This window comes from Megascapheus bottae, chromosome 19, assembly GCF_031878675.1.
Source record: "Megascapheus bottae isolate mThoBot1 chromosome 19, mThoBot2.hap1, whole genome shotgun sequence".
Lineage (NCBI taxonomy): Eukaryota > Metazoa > Chordata > Mammalia > Rodentia > Geomyidae > Megascapheus > Megascapheus bottae.
This window is the reverse complement of record NC_143527.1, coordinates 27,241,842-27,259,393: the sequence shown is the minus strand read 5'-3', so window position 1 is coordinate 27,259,393 and position 17,552 is coordinate 27,241,842. Positions and strand designations below refer to the sequence as shown.

The window sequence follows — 17,552 nt, the reverse complement described above, 5'->3', positions numbered from 1 at the left end:
AGGGAAAAGATATTCTAACACAAACTACAATATGAATACACTTGAGAAGATTATGTAAAGCCAAGCCAGTCACAGATGGACAGATTCCTCTTCTCTGAGATACCCAGAGTAGTAGAATTCAGGAGAGAAAGTAGGCTGAGAGAGTAGGGAAAAGACTGGTAGTTAACACTAAGTATTGGGTAGATTCCACTTGGGAAGAATTTAGGCACACTAAAAAGGACAGTGGAGACAGCTGCAAAAGAAGATCAATGTACTTAATGCCTCTGCACTGGACAAAAGTGTCTAGTTACCATAAGATGGTAAATTTAATGTATTTTGGACCAGGGGGTTGCAATTAACTGATAAGTAAAAAAAGGAGGGGATTTGTGGTAGAATGCTAGACTTGAGCACAAAATCCCAAGAATAGTGCCAAGATCCTGAGATCAAATGCCAGAACTGTCACAAAATAAACAAAGGAAAACAAAAGATACAGATGGCTGAAATAGTCATTTCAGTGCTAATATCTAATTGTTAAACATTAGATTTTCTTTCTCTTCCCCTTTTCCTATTTTTGTCTATTTTTCTGTTTATCTCTCTCACACATATATACATATGTGCACGCAAACATATACACATGCCAGTCCTGGGGCTTGAACTCAGGGCCTGGGTGCTATTCTTGAGCTTTTTTGCTTAAGCCTGCTGCTCAATCACTTGAGACAGCTCTGCTAGCTTTGAGAGGTTAACTGGAGCTAGAAGTCTTGCAGACTTTCTTGGGGCTTTGAACTATATTCCTCAGATCTCAGCTACCTGGTAACTATCAATACAGGTGTGAGCCACTGACACTGGTGATGTTTATATATTTTACACAACGAAAAAAATGTGAAAAGATGTAATTTTACTCATAAAAAATTAGTAATTTATACCACATCAGTAAGCACTTTTAAGTGAAACATTTTGACTAAGAGTGTTATGAAAAACATAATGACTATTAGGAGTTTGATTTGTCTGTCTTAATGAATGCTTGTATACTACCAGTTTTCATCTATCCTTGCTTCTGTACTATTAAATGGAACAAGAGTCTTAGTAATACCATGATTTTTTACTTTGTAGGTCCATACATCCCTACACAGATCTCAGTGGCTCGGTTCTTGAGAAAACTAAGAAGAAATATGGGCTCACACCTGTAATCCTAAATACTCAGGAGGCTGAGATCTGAGGATCACAAAAGGACTTGAGACTCTTATCTCCAATTAACCTCTAGAAAAGAAGTGGGGCTTGGCTCAGGGGTATGTCAGTAGCCTTGAGCTGAGGAGCTCAGGGACAGCGCACAGGCTGAGTTCAGGGCCCATGACCAAAAAAAAAAAAAGAAAAAAGAAAAAACACTGAATCATTAAAAGCACAGTGTGATAAATCATATATTGATAACAACAAAAAGTATTTAGAAGGTAATACCACTTTTTAAGTTAATATAGGGGGAAAAAAATCATGTGGTGAGGTTGCTACAATCCACAGTAGAAATATATACTCTAGTCAAGTGGTGTTGGCTCCCACCTGTAATCCTAACTGCTCAGGAGGCTGAGATCCAAGGATTATGGTTCAAAGCCAGCCAGGGTAGGAAAGCTAGTAAAGACTCTCATCTCTAATCAACCATTTTAAACCTGAAGTAGAGTTGTGGCTCAAAGTGGTAGAGTGCCAGCATTGAGCAAAACAACTCAGGGGACAGCACCAAAGGCCTCAGGTTCAAGCCCATGGCCCCTCACTCCACCCCCCAAAAAGAATACATCCTCTACCCATGAAATGTGAAGAGAAAAGAAATGTGTGAGCCAGGTTCTAGTGGCTCACTCCTGTACCCCTAAATATAGGTAGAAAAGTTTGTAAGATTGCAGCTCTAAAATAACCAGCCTGATTATTTGTGGCTCAAGTGGTAAAGCACCAGGCTAGCAAGCAGTGAGGCCCAAAGTTCAAGCCCCAGTATGGCCAAAAAGAAAACTTAGATGTGCTATATTTGCTGTTGTATCTCAAACTATAAAATTATGGCCAGTTTGTGCAACTTGTGTATCAATTTATAGGGAAAAAAGTACACTTAATGTTCAGTACTATCTATGGTTTCAGGTAGGTACTTAGATTTTAGAACTGTCCTGTGGATAAGTACTGAAATCGCTGAAAACTCTAAAATGGGAGGAAAGACATAAATAAATAAATTCAAGAAGCTTAATAAACTACAAGTAGGATAAACTCAGGGATACATTATACTCAAACTGCAAGTAGGATGGACACTGAGATACATTATGCTCAATCTAAAGGCTGGAATAGGTAACAGAGAAGTAATTGCCCTATAAAAGCAAGCTTCAATAGATTAAAATCAATTTCTTGTCAGCAATGGTGAACACAAGACAATAAGACAACATGGTTAATATCCTGAAGAAAAGTATAATGATCAACCAGAAGTCCTATATCTGATAAAAACTAACCTTTAAAACCAGGGCCGGGAGTTGGGCCTAGTGGTAGAGTACTTACCTAGCATGCACAAAGACCTAGGTTTAATTCCTTGGTACCACATCTATAGAAAAAGCTAGAAGTGGTGCTGAGGCTCAAGTGGTAGAGCTCTAGCCCCGAGAAAGTCCAAGGACATGCTCAGGCCCTGAGTTCAAGCCCCAGGACTGGCAAAAAAAAAAAAAAGAAAGAAAGAAAACTTAAAATCTTTCAAGCTAAATGAAAGCTACCACATAAACAGAAAAATGCCAAAAGTGGCACTGTCGCTCAAATGATAGAGTGCTAGCTAGCCTTGAGGAAAAGAACTCAGGGACAGTGCCCAGGCTCTGAGTTCAAGCCCCAGGCAAAAAAAAAAAAAAAAAATACATAAAATATATTTTTTTAAAAAGTACATAATGTTTATAGAAAAAATAAGATTATTTTATTTATTTTTGCAGTGCTAGAGATAGAATGAGGAGCCTCCTGCATGCCAAGCACATGTTCTACCACCAAGCCACATGACCAATCCTTAAAAGATACATACAGGGGCTAGGAGTTTGGCCTAGTGGTAGAGTGCTTGCCTCGCATGCACGAAGTCTCTCTCTCTTTTTTTTTTTTTTATTAATCACCAGAAAACCATTAGAGGTACTCAAAGTAGTAGAGTACTAGCCTTGAGCAAAAAAGGTCACAGTCAGCACCCTGGCCCTCAGTTCATTCAAGCCCCATGACTGACAAAAAAAAAAAAAAAAAGACTAAAAAATGACCAAAAAGCTAAATAACTGCAAGTGATTAAGTAATTCTTTTAATGCATTCTTACACACAGGAAGATTCATTTATACCTTAAATCCTTTAAAAGTTTTTATTTTAGATATGAAATTCTAGATGCTTATCTAAAATGTGTATTATGGGGGTGGGATCATGTATAGAAACAGTACATGAAACCACTTCATACCATTAATATTCACTAATAAAAATTCTATGTTCTGTTTCATGTTCTATGTAAAGTGTCACATAATGCTTTCCATAAGCCCACCTTAACGCAACAATGAGGTCTATATTCCCTAGTACTGCTCCTGGTACATTACGCTCATACTTCAAGCTCTGAATCAAAAGAAGTCTGTCCAGACTATCTAAACTAAGCCATGTTCTCAATTCTATTTTACTATTTCTATTAACTTAGTAGTGTACTTTCCTAGCCAACACATAAGTTCCACGAAGACAGGTATGTCATTTTATCTGCTGAATCATATTTAGTCTATTTAGCAGAGGAAAGGGCTCAATAATTATTTTCTAAATCAAGGAAATGAATAGAAGAAATGTTTACTAGTACATTTCAAATGAAAATTTTATTTTCTAAAAAAAGGTAAAAAAAGTAAAATTTACATATTTGGTTTCAAACTTTAACAAATGCATACTAGTGCATGCTTCTTTAGCTCAAGAATGTGCTGGGTTTTTTTAAGTCAGTTGTGTTGTCTCATGAAGGTCTTGCTTGTTTATGCACTTGCTGCACACTATTATGCTGTATGAATATCACATCATTTCTGACTGTTCTCTAATGGAATGTTTACACAATTTTCATATTTTAAGGGCTTGGGAGATAGCTCAGTAGGTAAAGCACGTGATAAGCAGGCACAAAGCACTGGGTTTTCATCCACAGCACTGCAAAATAATGAAAAAAAATTGCTTCCATTTTTGTATCAAGGCTGCAAAATTTGTTAGTGTGTACTCATTTTGAGGAATTTTGAGGAAATAGTCTTAAAAAGAGAATCCTCAAATCAACAGATACACACCTTCAACTTCATTTGACATAGCTATTATTTAAAACAAAACAAAACAAAAAAAAACTGTTCTGAAGCCTCTATCAGGCTGAATTGATTTACTGGTTTTTGTTGTTGTTGTTGTTGCTGTTGCCAGCTCTGGTGCTTGGATGTAGGACCTGAGCACTGTCCTTAGATTTTCTCAAGGTTAGAGCTCTACCACTTGAGACACAGCACCACTTCCAACTTTTTCTAAGTATGTGAGTGATGCCAAGGGATGGAATTCTGGTCTTCGTTCATGCAAGCACTCTGCCACTAGGCCAAACTCCTGGTCCTTACTGTTTGTTTTCATTTTCAGTAATTCTAGACATCCTCATATTTTCAATTTTGCCAAACTTATGAACAATAAGCTGTATCTCACCGGAAAAAAACTCTCTTTACTATGTATCATTTATTGGCCTTTCAGGTTGCAACATGTGAAAAGCCTAGAAGCAGTATTGCCATGTCTCTATTGGTTTGGTACTCTGGTTACCAATACTTTATTGGCTATATGTGTTTTTTTTCCCACCCACCCACCCCTTACTGGGTGTTTGAACTCAGGCAGGGCCTGGGTGCTGTCCTTAAGCCTATTTGTGATCAAGGCTAGAGCTCTACCACTTAAGCCACATTGCCACTTCAGGCTTTTTTCTGAGTAGTTTATAGGAGATGAGTCTCACAGATTTTTTTTTTTGCATTTTTTTATTGTAATTAGTAAAAGGGTTACATGATATTTGCCAGATAGAAGGTGCATTAATTCACGTACATTGATACCCTTTCACATGTCTTGGTACCCATTTCCCTCCCCCCCCCCCCACACACCCCCGAGTCTCACAGATTTTCCTGCAAGGGCTGGTCTTAAACCACAATCCTCAGATCTTAGCCCCCTGAGTATAGCTAGGATTATAGACATAAGCCACCAGTAGGGAGCAACATATGCTTCCAAGTGATCCTTTCTTTGCCATCCTCCTCCTCCCCCCCAGAAAAAAATAAATCTGCCGGTTTCCAAATCTATTATAGTATCGAAGCAGACTCAATTCCTGTTTTTCCAAGTTCATAGCTACTTTCCAAAACCTTTATATATGAGGCTGATTGCGTGGATCAATTGGTAGAGGTTCTGCCTGGCAAAGCAAGGCCCTAAATTCACATTCCAATATTGCTAGAATTTATCCAGGTAGGTTTTTTTTTTTTTGTCTTGTCTTGCTTTTGTTTGACCTTTTTGTCCACTCAACTGAATTCCTCATGGAGCACAATACACATAAATTGAAAAACAAAGCTGTAACTCGTTTTCCTCTAAGTTACTGCACCCTCTTAACCAAATACTCTGTCTATATACTGCCACCCTATTTAACTTGAAAACAATTTGTTAAAACCATTAACACTTAATCATCAAGCCCATCCGGACATATGGCTTAAGGAAGAGTGCCTACTTGACCGAATGAATTAGAATTAAGGTACAAAAGTACTAAGCAAACTTTTTCATTGTCAGTTGACAAACAGGCACTCCGTGGAGGACTGATATTGAGTATTTCACTGGCAGTTGTCTGCTCAAGAAATTTACTTTTTTGGTGTGGGGGGGTGTCATGGGGCTTGAACTCGGCCTGAGTGCTGTTCCTGATCTCTTCACCTCAAGGCTACCACTCTACCCCTGGGTTTGGGCATTGTCCCAGAGCTCTTCAGCTCAAGGCTACCGCCTTACCCTTGAGCCAAGTCCCACTTTCCGTTTTCTAGAGGTTAGAGATAGAGTCTCAGGTCCTTTTGTGCCCAGGCTAGCTTTGAACCTTGATCCTCAGATCTCAGTCTCTTGTATAGCTCGGATTACAGGCGTGAGCCACCGCGCCAGGCTAAGACGTTTACTTTCATTTTCCATGGCACTGAATTATAGACCAGAAAGGTCCTTTAGATCACTTTGTCTAACTCCTTCATTGTCAGGCAAGACACCTACAATCCAGAAGGTAAAGAAATCTGCCAATCCAGATCCTCTAAAATCTACAAAGTCAGGATTCTCCCCCGACTACATTATGCATCTTACTTGAGATTCTCAGTCCTAAGGCTGATATACTTCTATTGATTTTATTACTTGGTTTGATGTTACAGAACTGATGGAAGTAACTCCCCCCCAAATCACATCAATCTTTTCTATATCCTCCAACATAAGCTACAGAATGGGGGCGGGGGGGGGATGCGAAAACAAATACTGAGTCTCTAGCCCTAAGAGAGTTCCTGGACTACATCAGCAGACATCTACAGTTTAGTTATTCATTTCTTTGTGCAGTTGGTAGGTACGAAGCGCCGACTGTGCATAAAGCTGGGCGCAGACTTCGCAGGAAGCGCGCCGCACGGTATCCCTCGGAGCGGCGGACCCCGAGCGCGGGCTCGGCCGCAGCTCTCCCGAAGCCCCGGAACCAGAGGGCCCGGGGGCTGGGGGCCGCCGCGGAGCCGGCCGGCGGAAGGCAGGGCCGGGGCCGCGGGAGAGCCGGCCCGGGGGCGGGGGGTGGGGGGAGGAGGCCGAGGCGCGGGGGACTCACCTTTTCGCAGCTCCCGCTCCCACACGGTGACGATGGGCCGCGAGTGCTTGCGGTGATGGATGAGCCACAGCGACAAGGTCTGCACGCTCTGCTGCGAGTTGCTCAACTCCGACAGCTTCTTCTCCAGCGCCGCCTCAGAAAAGGCGGACATCCCTCCGAAAACAAGTCCACGCCGTCCCACGCCGCGGAGCCAAGGGGAGGAGAGTGTCGCCGCACTGGTCGCGGCCTCGCCCCCTCCCCCACGCCTTCGCCACAGCCGGGGACACGTCCAAGTCCCGCCGCAACCCGGCAAGATGGCGTCCAGCCGGAGGTGACGTCACGGACAGGCCACGCCCCGTCTCCCTGCTGGGCTCGGGGAAGGAGGCGCGGCTGAGAGGCGGGACTACCTGGCGGAAGGGGCGTGGCCTGCACTGAAGCCTGGAAAAAGGGTAGGGTTGTGCGGCCGGATCGCTAATCCTGAGGGCCCGACTCTTGGATTCCCTGGTTGTGTCTGGCCAGAGCCGGGTCCGCCTAGTAAATAGCGATCACGGATCTCTGCGTGAGTTTTTACATTGGTATAAATTAGCACGGCCACGCTTTGCGACAAGAGTTGCAAAATGATTTGCTTGATCAGTTACATCCTTAAACTGCATGGATAGTACCTTGCCTGTAGTCCCCAGTCTACTTAACGGAGACAAGAAATGGAGGTTAGCCCCGCAACATCTCGAGATCTCCATTTCAACAGGAACAAAAAACCGGGCTGGGAATGTGGCTTAGTGGTAGAGGGCTTGCCTGGCATGCATGAAGCCCTTGGTTCGATTCCTTAGCAATCACATAACTAGAAAAGGCTAGAAGTGGCACTGTAGTTCAAATGGTAGGTTGCTAGCCTTGAGCAAAAGAAGCTCAGGGACAGTGCCCAGACCCAGTTCAAATTCCAGGACTGGTACACACACACACACACACACACACCCTAAACAAAAACAATGGGCTTGGGGCCTGACTGGAATGGGTAGTACAGTCATACCCCAGTAACAAGAGAGAAAGGGAGGGAAGAAGGGGGCAAGAAATAAACACCAGTAAGATGTGGTGAATATAGATAAGGGATAATCAATCCCAAATATTTGAGGAAAGAATGAAAAATAAAAGCACTAGTGGATCTGTGGGGATGGTGAATGATGAAACCTAAATCAGATGTTGGGGGATCTTCTCAAGGGGCCCTGTTTTGTTTTTTTTTTTTTTGCCTAGGCTCAGCCATTGCCTAGCATCAACATGCCACATCATACTTCTGCACACCACTTCTTCCCCTGGCTTTGCTAACATCAAGCCTGCCTTTCTTACTACTCCAGGTTTCTTGCAGCACAAAAGCTTACAAATAACTAGCCACAACCAAAGTTATTGTTATGGCTCAGTGGTAAGAATGGCTTTAGTTCTGCTGAAAAAGAAAGAACAGGACAGAAAATAAAAATTGATAATGGTTTTGTATTTTGTAAGTTAAAGCACAAAATAACTTTTTTTAAGTATGTGTTTTATATGAATTTACAAGTATGCAAATAGATGACCAGTGTTCAGGAATAATGGGTACCACTTTAAAGACGGCCTCAGAGATCAAAATTGAAACCTTAAGCAATGTCTGCATTTTTAGCTTTAACAAGAATAATGTGTTTGTATTGCTAAGGAGGTAGCTTAATGGAAGAATACGGTGTTTGTGTATTTGTTATATAGTTAATAATTTAGGGAGCCTGAGGATTAGCGAGCCTCAACATTAGAGTATGTCCAGTCACTGGAAATGTACCAGGCTCTGAGGTCCTCCCTAGAACTAGGGGGGAAAAATCTAAGTCATGTGCCAGTGACTCATACCTGTAACCCAAGCTACTCAAGAGACTGAGCTCTGAGATCAAGGTTTGAAGTCAGCCTGGGCTGAAAACTACAAGAGAATCTTATCTCCAATTAACCACCAGAAAACTGATAGTGGCCCGAGTTCAAGCCCCACAACTGATTAATTATGAGATTTCTGGACTTTTTTTTTCGGTTGTGGGCCTTAAATTCAGAGCCTGAGTACTGTCCCTGAGCTCTTTTGCTCAAGGCTGGCACTCTATCCCTTGAGGCATAGTCCCACTTCCAGCTATTTGCTGGTTAATGGATCAGTCTCATGAGCTTTCCTACTTAGGCCAGCAGATTCTAGCTTCCTGAATAGCTAGGTTTATAAGCATGAGCCTCAGACACTCAGCCTACATCTTTTTTTTTCTTTTGAGGACTATTCAAGAAATTTGTACTACATAAGGATTAAATATATGTATGTTTGGCTATAAATGCAGTTTATCTTTTCCATTTCAAACAAGATAGATAAGGTAACTATCCGTATTTTTCCTTCTCTCACTCAAATACCTTATCTTTGTCTACATTCTTCAGTTCTTCATTATATGTTTTTCTGTTTATTAGTTCACTTAGTCTATCTAGCCTTTAACCTTAGCATAGGCTAAGTTTAAACTATTTGTCGTCAGACACCTAACTTTAGCAGAGTGTTCACTTTTATGAACCCTGCAATCACCAAAATTATTAGTTGTCATGTTCCAACTTATGTGTTCACTGACATTCTTGCTAGCCAGGTCCCAAACGCATTGAAGGGATGTTGTTCTTTTGACCTCATTGGTAAGTATTGTGCTCCTGATGTGGCAGGCTGGTTACTGACAACACAACTGACAATTTGAAGTCAAGAAGCAAAAATGACAGGAAATATAAGTAGAAAATAGTAACCGGTTATAAGATGGAAACACTTTGACAGAAATGACTGCTTTTCTCACAGGCAAATGTAAAGGGAGAAATAGTAATTTATATTAAAGTTGCAATACTAAATGGAGATGCTAGGTAGGTAAACTAAGAGAGGTCTGGCCTGGAGTATAACTTTGTGAGTTTTGAATATTGAGATTGAATATCTAAAGTTAGTATCTAAAGATTACCAAGCAAGGTCATGAAGAAGGTCAAGAACTGAGCTCAGGGTGTTCCCAATGTTGTTTGGATGGTGAATTGAGGAGAAATGAGATTTTTAAAAATTGCCCAAGGAAAGACCCTAGATATAGGAAGAAACCAGTAGAACTTTGGGAAGAGTACATTTGCATAGTCAATTGCTGAATTCTGCTAACAAATGTAAGACAATAGCTGTGAACTATTGGAATTAGAAAAAAAATCCTTGTGCCTTTTCTTTTAAGGAAGAATATCAGATTCCATAATAACTTTCTAAAAACACAATACCATTTTCTAATATATTAGACAATCTATCCTTTTATGTAAATTTCCTGTCTGCCCATTCTTTTTTTTTTTTTTTTTTTTTTTTTTTTTTTGCCAGTCTTGGGCTTCGGCTCAGGGCCTGAGCCCTGTCCTTGGACTTTCTCAAGGCTAGAGCTCTACCACTTGAGCCTCAGCACCACTTCTGGCTTTTTTGTTTGCCCATTCTTACTAGATGAAAGTTTTATGAGGGTGAGGATTTCAGTCTATTTTGCTAATGAAGCAAACATGGCATAGAAGTTCAATAATGAATGGTTTGCAAGTCCATTGTGCTGTCTCATGTCTCACATCTAGGAATATTTTTCTTAATGTGATTTATTTAGTCAAGTCCTGAACTAATCTGATGGCTTTCATTTGTTTATGGCCTGGCATTTTATGATGCTGCTCAACAAGTCCAGCCTGTTTGGCAGGTGTATCATACAACAACTTTACAAGTCCCTGCCTAGAACAATGACTTTTGCTGTGAATTGGAGAAAAAAATATAATCTGTGATCAGCTGATTCCTCATAGCTTAGAGCAGGTGCTGCCCTCCAACAGTGGAATTGCCCTCCTCAAAAGAAATTAAAATAAAAATGGGTTCCAGACACCATCATATTGAATTGTTACATTGAAATTTCTAAAATTTTCATCTTTGGCACCTAGTGGACAAGAGTCTCACCTTTTTTCATGCCTGGGCTGGCTTTGAACTGCAATTCTCAGGTCTTAGCCTTCTGAGCAGCTAGCAGTACAGGCGTGAGCCACTACCCCCCTGGCCCTCTTCTTTGGTAGAGTGTCATTTGGGATGTGGTGCCTGATGATAAAGTCCCATTGGATGAAGCACTTTGCTCCCAGCATTCATGGTAATGAATTCCTGGCTGGGGTGGCTGTATTATCAAATTGTTTCCCTTTCCATTATAAGGCATTTGACAACAGGTAATTGCAGCCATTACTTTTAAGGGCAGAGTACCAAAACCACTTTGATTTACAATTATGCAAATAATAGCTCCTTAGCTTTCTGACAGTGACCAGCTTTTTGGCACAGGATGTCCTGTACACCAGTTGGGACAGCCTGTTATGTTCCATTGTATTTTGAGGGATGCTGCTACATTCCAGCTTGAATGACATTTCTAAGTTAATCAAATCATCTTTCCAATTGTAAAACTTGCATCAAAATTCCACAGGACAGCAGACTGGTTCCACTAAAGTGGACTTACTACATGGACTTAAAACACATATAAAATGTGCTGTAAACATTAATAGAATATTATTCATCTTAAAAAAGAATGATTTGTTAAACACATCATTTGAAATGCGATGTAAAAATCAATGTTAATAAATTCTTTAAATAAAAAAAGAATGATATTGACATGCAGCAAAGTTGTATTACATGAATAGACTTATAGAACAGTTGGCAAAATTAAGTTCTGTTTTCCCCCAAAACACACCTATCACACTTCATAATCACTGTTTATACATGCAACTCTGAGGAATGACTGAATACCATGTAAGTGGAAACTTCTAGTCTGTCATTTTTAGAGTGACATTCATGGAAGGTGTACCAATGGTTCATTATTTTTAATAGTAAGTCGTATTGCATAATACAATGTACCACAGCATGGTTTATCCATTCAACTGGTACAGGGGATCTGGGCAGTTTCTAGTTAATGATGACTGTGCACAGCCTAGCTGTACAGCTCTCTGTGTAAATACAAATTTTCATTACTCTAGAGTAAATACACAGGACCAGGATGGCTGGGTCATCATGTAGATTCCACACTGGAGGAATTATTTTGCATTCCCATCAGCAAGGTCTAGAAGTTGTTTATACCCTGCCATATTTAGCTTGCTTATATCTAAAAAGCTCCTGGTAGTATTCCCAGTATTGGGTTTCTCAATCATAGCATTTCCTTTGGGGGGGGGGAAGAGGGAGGTCATTGTGCTTGAACTTGGCCTGGGCTCTGTCCCTGACCTCTTCAGCTCAAAACTATTGCTCTACCCTTGAGCCAAGTCCCACTTCCTGTGTTCTAGAGGTTAATTGGAGATAACAGTCTCAGATCCTTTTGTGCCTGGGCTGGCTTTGAACCTTGATCCTCAGATCTCAGCCTCCTGTGTCACCTGGATTACAGGCGTGAGCCACCAGACCTAGCTGCATTTCTTAGTTTTCATTAGAAACATCCCATACATTTCGCTAGAATGATACACAAATATTGCATTTGGGGGGAGCGATTATAAATAGAATTTTAATTTTTGTTTCTAATAGATCCTGTCAGAAAATAAAAATGTTAGGCTGGGAGTGTGGCCTCATGGTAGAGTGCTTGTCTAGCATGCATGAAGCCGTGGGTTCGATTCCTCAGTACCATATATACAGAAAAAGCTGGAAGTGGCTCTATGGCTCAAGTGGTAGAATGAAAGCCCAGGGAAGTGCTCAGGCCCTGAGTTCCTTCTAGGACTGGGGGTGGGGGAAAGATAAAAATTTTTGTCTTTTATGTGTTGATATTGTATTGGGTACAATGCTAAAACCTTCTCAGGATTTTCTATGTAGTCGGCTATAGAAAATTTCCTTCTAATTTCCATATTTTATTATTATTACTTTGCCAGTCCTGGGGCTGAAACTCAGGGCTGGGTGCACTTTTTTGCTCAAGGCTAGTGGTGCTCTACCATGTGTATCATATCTCATTTCCAACATTTTGGAAGTTCATTGGTGCTAAGTCTCACACTTTCTTGCTAGGGTTGGCTTTGAACTGTGATCCAGATCTCAGCCTCCTGAGTAGCTAGGATTACAGGCGTGAACCACTGGTGCCCAGCCAAATTATTTAAATATTTCTGGCCTTATTGGGTTGAATTTTTCAGTATTTTTTAATACTGTAGTGAGGGAAGACACCTAGCTTTTATATTGCTGTCAGTGGGAAAGTAGGTACTGGGGCTTGAACTTAAAGCTCTCTGCTCTTACTTTTTGCTCACTAATGGCACTCTACCACTTGAGCCATGCCTCCAGGTTAATCAGAGATGAGTCTATTGTATTTGTCTGTCCTGGCTGGCTCAGATCTCAGCCTCCTAAGTAGTTAGGCCTATATGCTTGAGCTCCAGCACTTACCTAAATAGGTAACTTTGTGTGTGTGTTAGTCACGGGGCTTGAACTCTGGCCCTGGGTGTGTCCCTGAGCTCTTCAGCTCAAGGCTACCACTCTATCCCTTTGAGCCACAGCTTTACTTCCAGTCTTTAGGTGGTTAATTGGATATAAAAGTTTCATGGACTTCTGTGCCCAGAAGGTGGGCTTTGAACCCTAATACTCAGATTTCAGCCTCTTGAGTAGTTAGGATTATAGATGTGAGCCATGGGTGCCTAGAAAGTTATTTCTTTTTTCCAAGTCTTGGGGTTTGAACTCAGGGCCTGGGCACTGTCATTGGGCGTTCTCAAGGCTCTTTCACTTGAGCCACAGTGCCACTTTCAGCTTTTTCTGTTTATATGCGGTACTGGGGAATCAAGCCTAGATCTTCGTGCATGCCAGGTAAGTACTCCTACCACTAGTCCATGCTCCTGGCCTGGAAGGGTAACTTTTATTTAATGATTTTTCATTCTTTCTCTCCCTCCCCCTTTTCTCCTTCTCTCTCTTCTAGTTTTGGGGCTAGAAATCAGGGTCTTGTACTATTTGAATCTACTATTATCTCCTCCTTTAATCAAAGTATTTTTGTTTCTTTTCTTTTCCTATCAGTCTGACTCATGGCCTTCCAACATCAGCTTTTGGTTTATGTCTACCAGCTGCTGGGGTCTCGCTCATCTCCATTCTACAACACACAGCCATGGGAACTAGGTGCTTAAATCTTCCACATACTCACCAACGGGAGCAAAAACTGGTTACTATTGTATGTGTGCATTCAGAATCTCTAAATGGAGAAGGTAGTCGGTGGTGCTTCCCAGACGCCTACAGGAACACTACCTTCAGCTACAAGAACATACTTACCCTGCAGTGGTCTGACCATGGCATTACAGTTGGGGCTATGAGTTTCTGAAGCACAATAAACATTCAGCCAAATGAAATGTTTCTATCTTATCAGGCTCCCCTAATTAAGTAATTGTTATTTCAGTGCTAGAGCCTGAACTCAGGGCCTCACACTTGCTAGCAAGCATGCTACCAATCAAATAATACTCATGTTTCTATCCCTTTGGTGTTCTAAGTCTCAAGCTTCTGATTCTTATCAGACTTATCCACTTGCTTCTGATTCTCTTTAGTATGTGGACTAATAGTACTTCTAATACTTCTCCATCTTAGGTGCCTTTGATTTTCTCCTCTGGTGTCAGGAGAGTGTGAACTTGGGGATTCAAATTCCTTCTGCTTCCATGTTCATAGTTTACTCATGACCAGCACTCTACATTTTGAACCTGTGGCCTGACTCTGGGGGCTAAAAAGCCACAAAACCTAGGAAATAGCCATTAGTACCCAGCAATAAGGTGCTGGTTGTTCAAAAGAGAAAGGGAGAGAGAAGTCAGGGATAGTTGGGAACGAAGTGTGGACCAATTTTCTCTGGAATTCCTTTGGTGATCAAGAATATTGTAACTTGATGAAACTGGGAGTTTGGCCTAGTGATAGAGTGCTTGCCTAGCATGCATGAAGAGCCGGGTTTGATTGCTCAGTACCACATGCATAGAAAAAGCTGGAAGTGGTGCTGTGGCTCAAATAGCAGACCACTAGCCTTGAGAAAGCCCAGGGACAGTACTGAAGCTCTGAATTCAAGCCCTAGGACTGGCAAAAAAAATATTGTAACTTGAATAGGCCACCAGATAGTATATAAATGAACGAGTGTACTTTAAGTTTGGCTATAATGTTAAAATACAGACATCTCAACTTTATAGAAATAGCACGCAGGATGGGCCTGTTTCAGAGTGTGGAGTTATTTTTACTAAGTTGTACAAGATTAAAAATTTCTAGAGACTTATTGTACAACAATATGAATAAACTCAAACTATTATATATTTTAAAATGGCTCAGGTGGAGGCATTATGGACAAGATCCAGATGTGCTGGTAATCCCCTACTGGTGTTGGTTGTCGGACTTCAAGAGGGTCGGAAGAAACCATGATCGGGTTGCCACTGCCTTGGAAGGTTTCATGGGTAAGTTGGACTGACATTATGGTACTTCAAGATGGTGTCGTCATTTTCAAGGTTACAATGGACGCCCCCCATACTATTTTCCACCAGGCCCCTCCCTGGAGCAGCAAATGTATTCACAGATGGGGGAAAGGCGAGATCTGCTGTAGTGATACGCCTCACCTCCCTACCTACCAAAGAAAGGAAAGGCACCCACTATTTTGGGCCAGTCACAGGATCTGTACAGTTTAAGGAGCTATATGCAGTTGCCTTGGCCTTAACCCATGTTCATGGATCAATGAACTTGTTCTCTGATAGCCTGTATGTAGTCAATTTGCTACCAACCTTAGTGTCAGCCTATATAAAACTGGACAGAAACCCAATCACTCCCTTAATGATTCAAGTCAGATCTCTGGTAAACAAATGAGCTAATCCTATTTTTTTTTTTTTTTACAGCATCTCTGGGGACACCAGGATTTGCCTGGGGGGCTGACGTGAGGAAACCAAATGGCTGATCAATTGGCATCCAATGGAATTATTAAAGCTACTGCTCAGCCTCACCAGGACTTTCAATTAGCTCAAGGGTTACATGAACTAACTCACTTAAATTGGAGAGGGTTGCATCAGAGATCCCCCCTGGTCCCTATAAAGGACTTAAAAAAGATCGTGAGAACATGTAAATCATGTTATCTGGCAGATTGATGTAACCCACTATGCACCCTTTGGGAAATTAAAATATGTATTTATGTCTATACTCATTCACATGCTTGTTGGATTACTGCGCATTCTGGAGAAAGGGCCCGACACACGGAAAGCCATTTTTTTTTAAATATATGTTTTATGTTATTTATTTATTTATTGCCAGTCCTGGGCTTAAGCTCAGGGCCTGAGCACTGTCCTTGGACTTTCTCAAGGCTAGAGCTCTACCATTTGAGCCTCAGCACCACTTCTGGCTTTTTTCTATGTATGTGGTACGGAGGAATCGAACCCGGGTCTTCATGCATGCTAGGCAAGCACTTTAACCACTAGGCCAAACTCCCGGCCCGACGGAAAGCCATTTTTTACAATGCTTTGCTATCTTGGGTTTACCCCTACAGGTTAAAAGGGATAATGGGCCTTGTTTTATGAGTAAATCATTACAAGATTGTTTTCAGACTTGGAATATTAGACATACCACTGGGATACCATATAATCCCAGGGGACAAGCTATAATTGAGAGACACAGTAAGACCTTAAAAAATCAACTAATAAAACAAAAAGGGTGAGGCAACCCCCATGATCAATTGAGGACAGCTATACTTACACTAAATATTTTAAATTTTTCCAAGGATCAGCCTCTGACTGCCTTTCAGAGACATTGGTCTAATCAGACAGTTTATTTAAAGGTTGAAGTCCGTTGGAGAGATCCTCTTACTGGATCATGGAGAGGCCCTGATCCCCTCATTAGTGTGGGGAGAGGATTTGGATGTGTTTTCCCAGTGGGAGAACCAAATCCAATTTGGGTACCGGCTAGAGATTTAAAATATTGTCAGCAAACTAAAAAGTAATTACCCAAGAGCACCCCCTTTTGAGGTATGCCTTCTCCCTCTCGCTCACAGGAATGAGGAGACCATACTGGATGCTCTGCTTAGCTGTGGTTGGATTCTTCAGTTGCCTTCCTTCTCCTCATCCTGGGCATCATTATCCACGCCGCCCACAAAGACACTACTTTGGATCTACAATCTCAACTTGATTCTCTGGCTGTAGTAGTCCTCCAAAAGCGTCAAGGCCTGTTCTGCTTAAAAAAGGCTACAGGAGGCTCTCAACTGCCGCCAAAATGAACTCGATGCAAACTATCTATGGACTGGACTAAATGGTTGGCTCCCTTACCTTCTCCCCTTTGTGGGTGGGCCCCTTGGTTACAGTGGTTTTTGTATTCACATTCAGACCTTGTGTGATCAATAAGCTCCTTCAGTTTCTCAGAGATCAGGATCAGGTTAAAGCTGTTCAGCTAATGGTGGTCTGGCAACAATATGCTGTGCTATGAGATGGCAGACTGGGAACCCTATGAGGTTGGCCTTGGCCCTTAACAGGATGTGCAGGTATACAGAAAGGTTTCCTTTACTGACGTTGGACATCCTCCCCTATTTAAAATCTCCATTTGGGTCTGCCAACCCTACAGGTGAATTGCCTGAAGAGCTAGAGTGGTAGTCAGTGATGGGTAAGATCCTCAGAGGGGGATAACCTAAGACAGGCATACTTCTCGAGTAAGGCAAGCACCTGCTTAATAAAACAAAGAAGGGGGAGATGTGGGGCATGTCACATCAGGGAAATGGCTTGGGACTACACCTGGCTGAGATGGTGCCTGCCGCGTGGTTGGAAGGCGTGGCTGTGATTGCATCCTCCCCTGACCCTGCCCACCTTTATGCTGATGTTAGCTGAATGGTCCTCAATGAGAGTACCTCCCCTGGCCCTG

General features: G+C 41.8%; 1 protein-coding gene across 1 annotated transcript in view; it reads right to left on the bottom strand.

Moving 5' to 3' along the window:
• Rprd1a (regulation of nuclear pre-mRNA domain containing 1A) overlaps positions 1–7,082 on the bottom strand; it is a 48,695-nt gene extending 41,613 nt beyond the window's left edge. The window contains exon 1 of the mRNA XM_090353241.1: positions 6,773–7,082. Coding sequence (XP_090209367.1) covers positions 6,773–6,923 — 151 coding nt within the window. The 5' untranslated portion in view covers positions 6,924–7,082. The remainder of the gene's footprint in view (positions 1–6,772) is intronic.
• Positions 7,083–17,552: the final 10,470 nt, after the last annotated feature.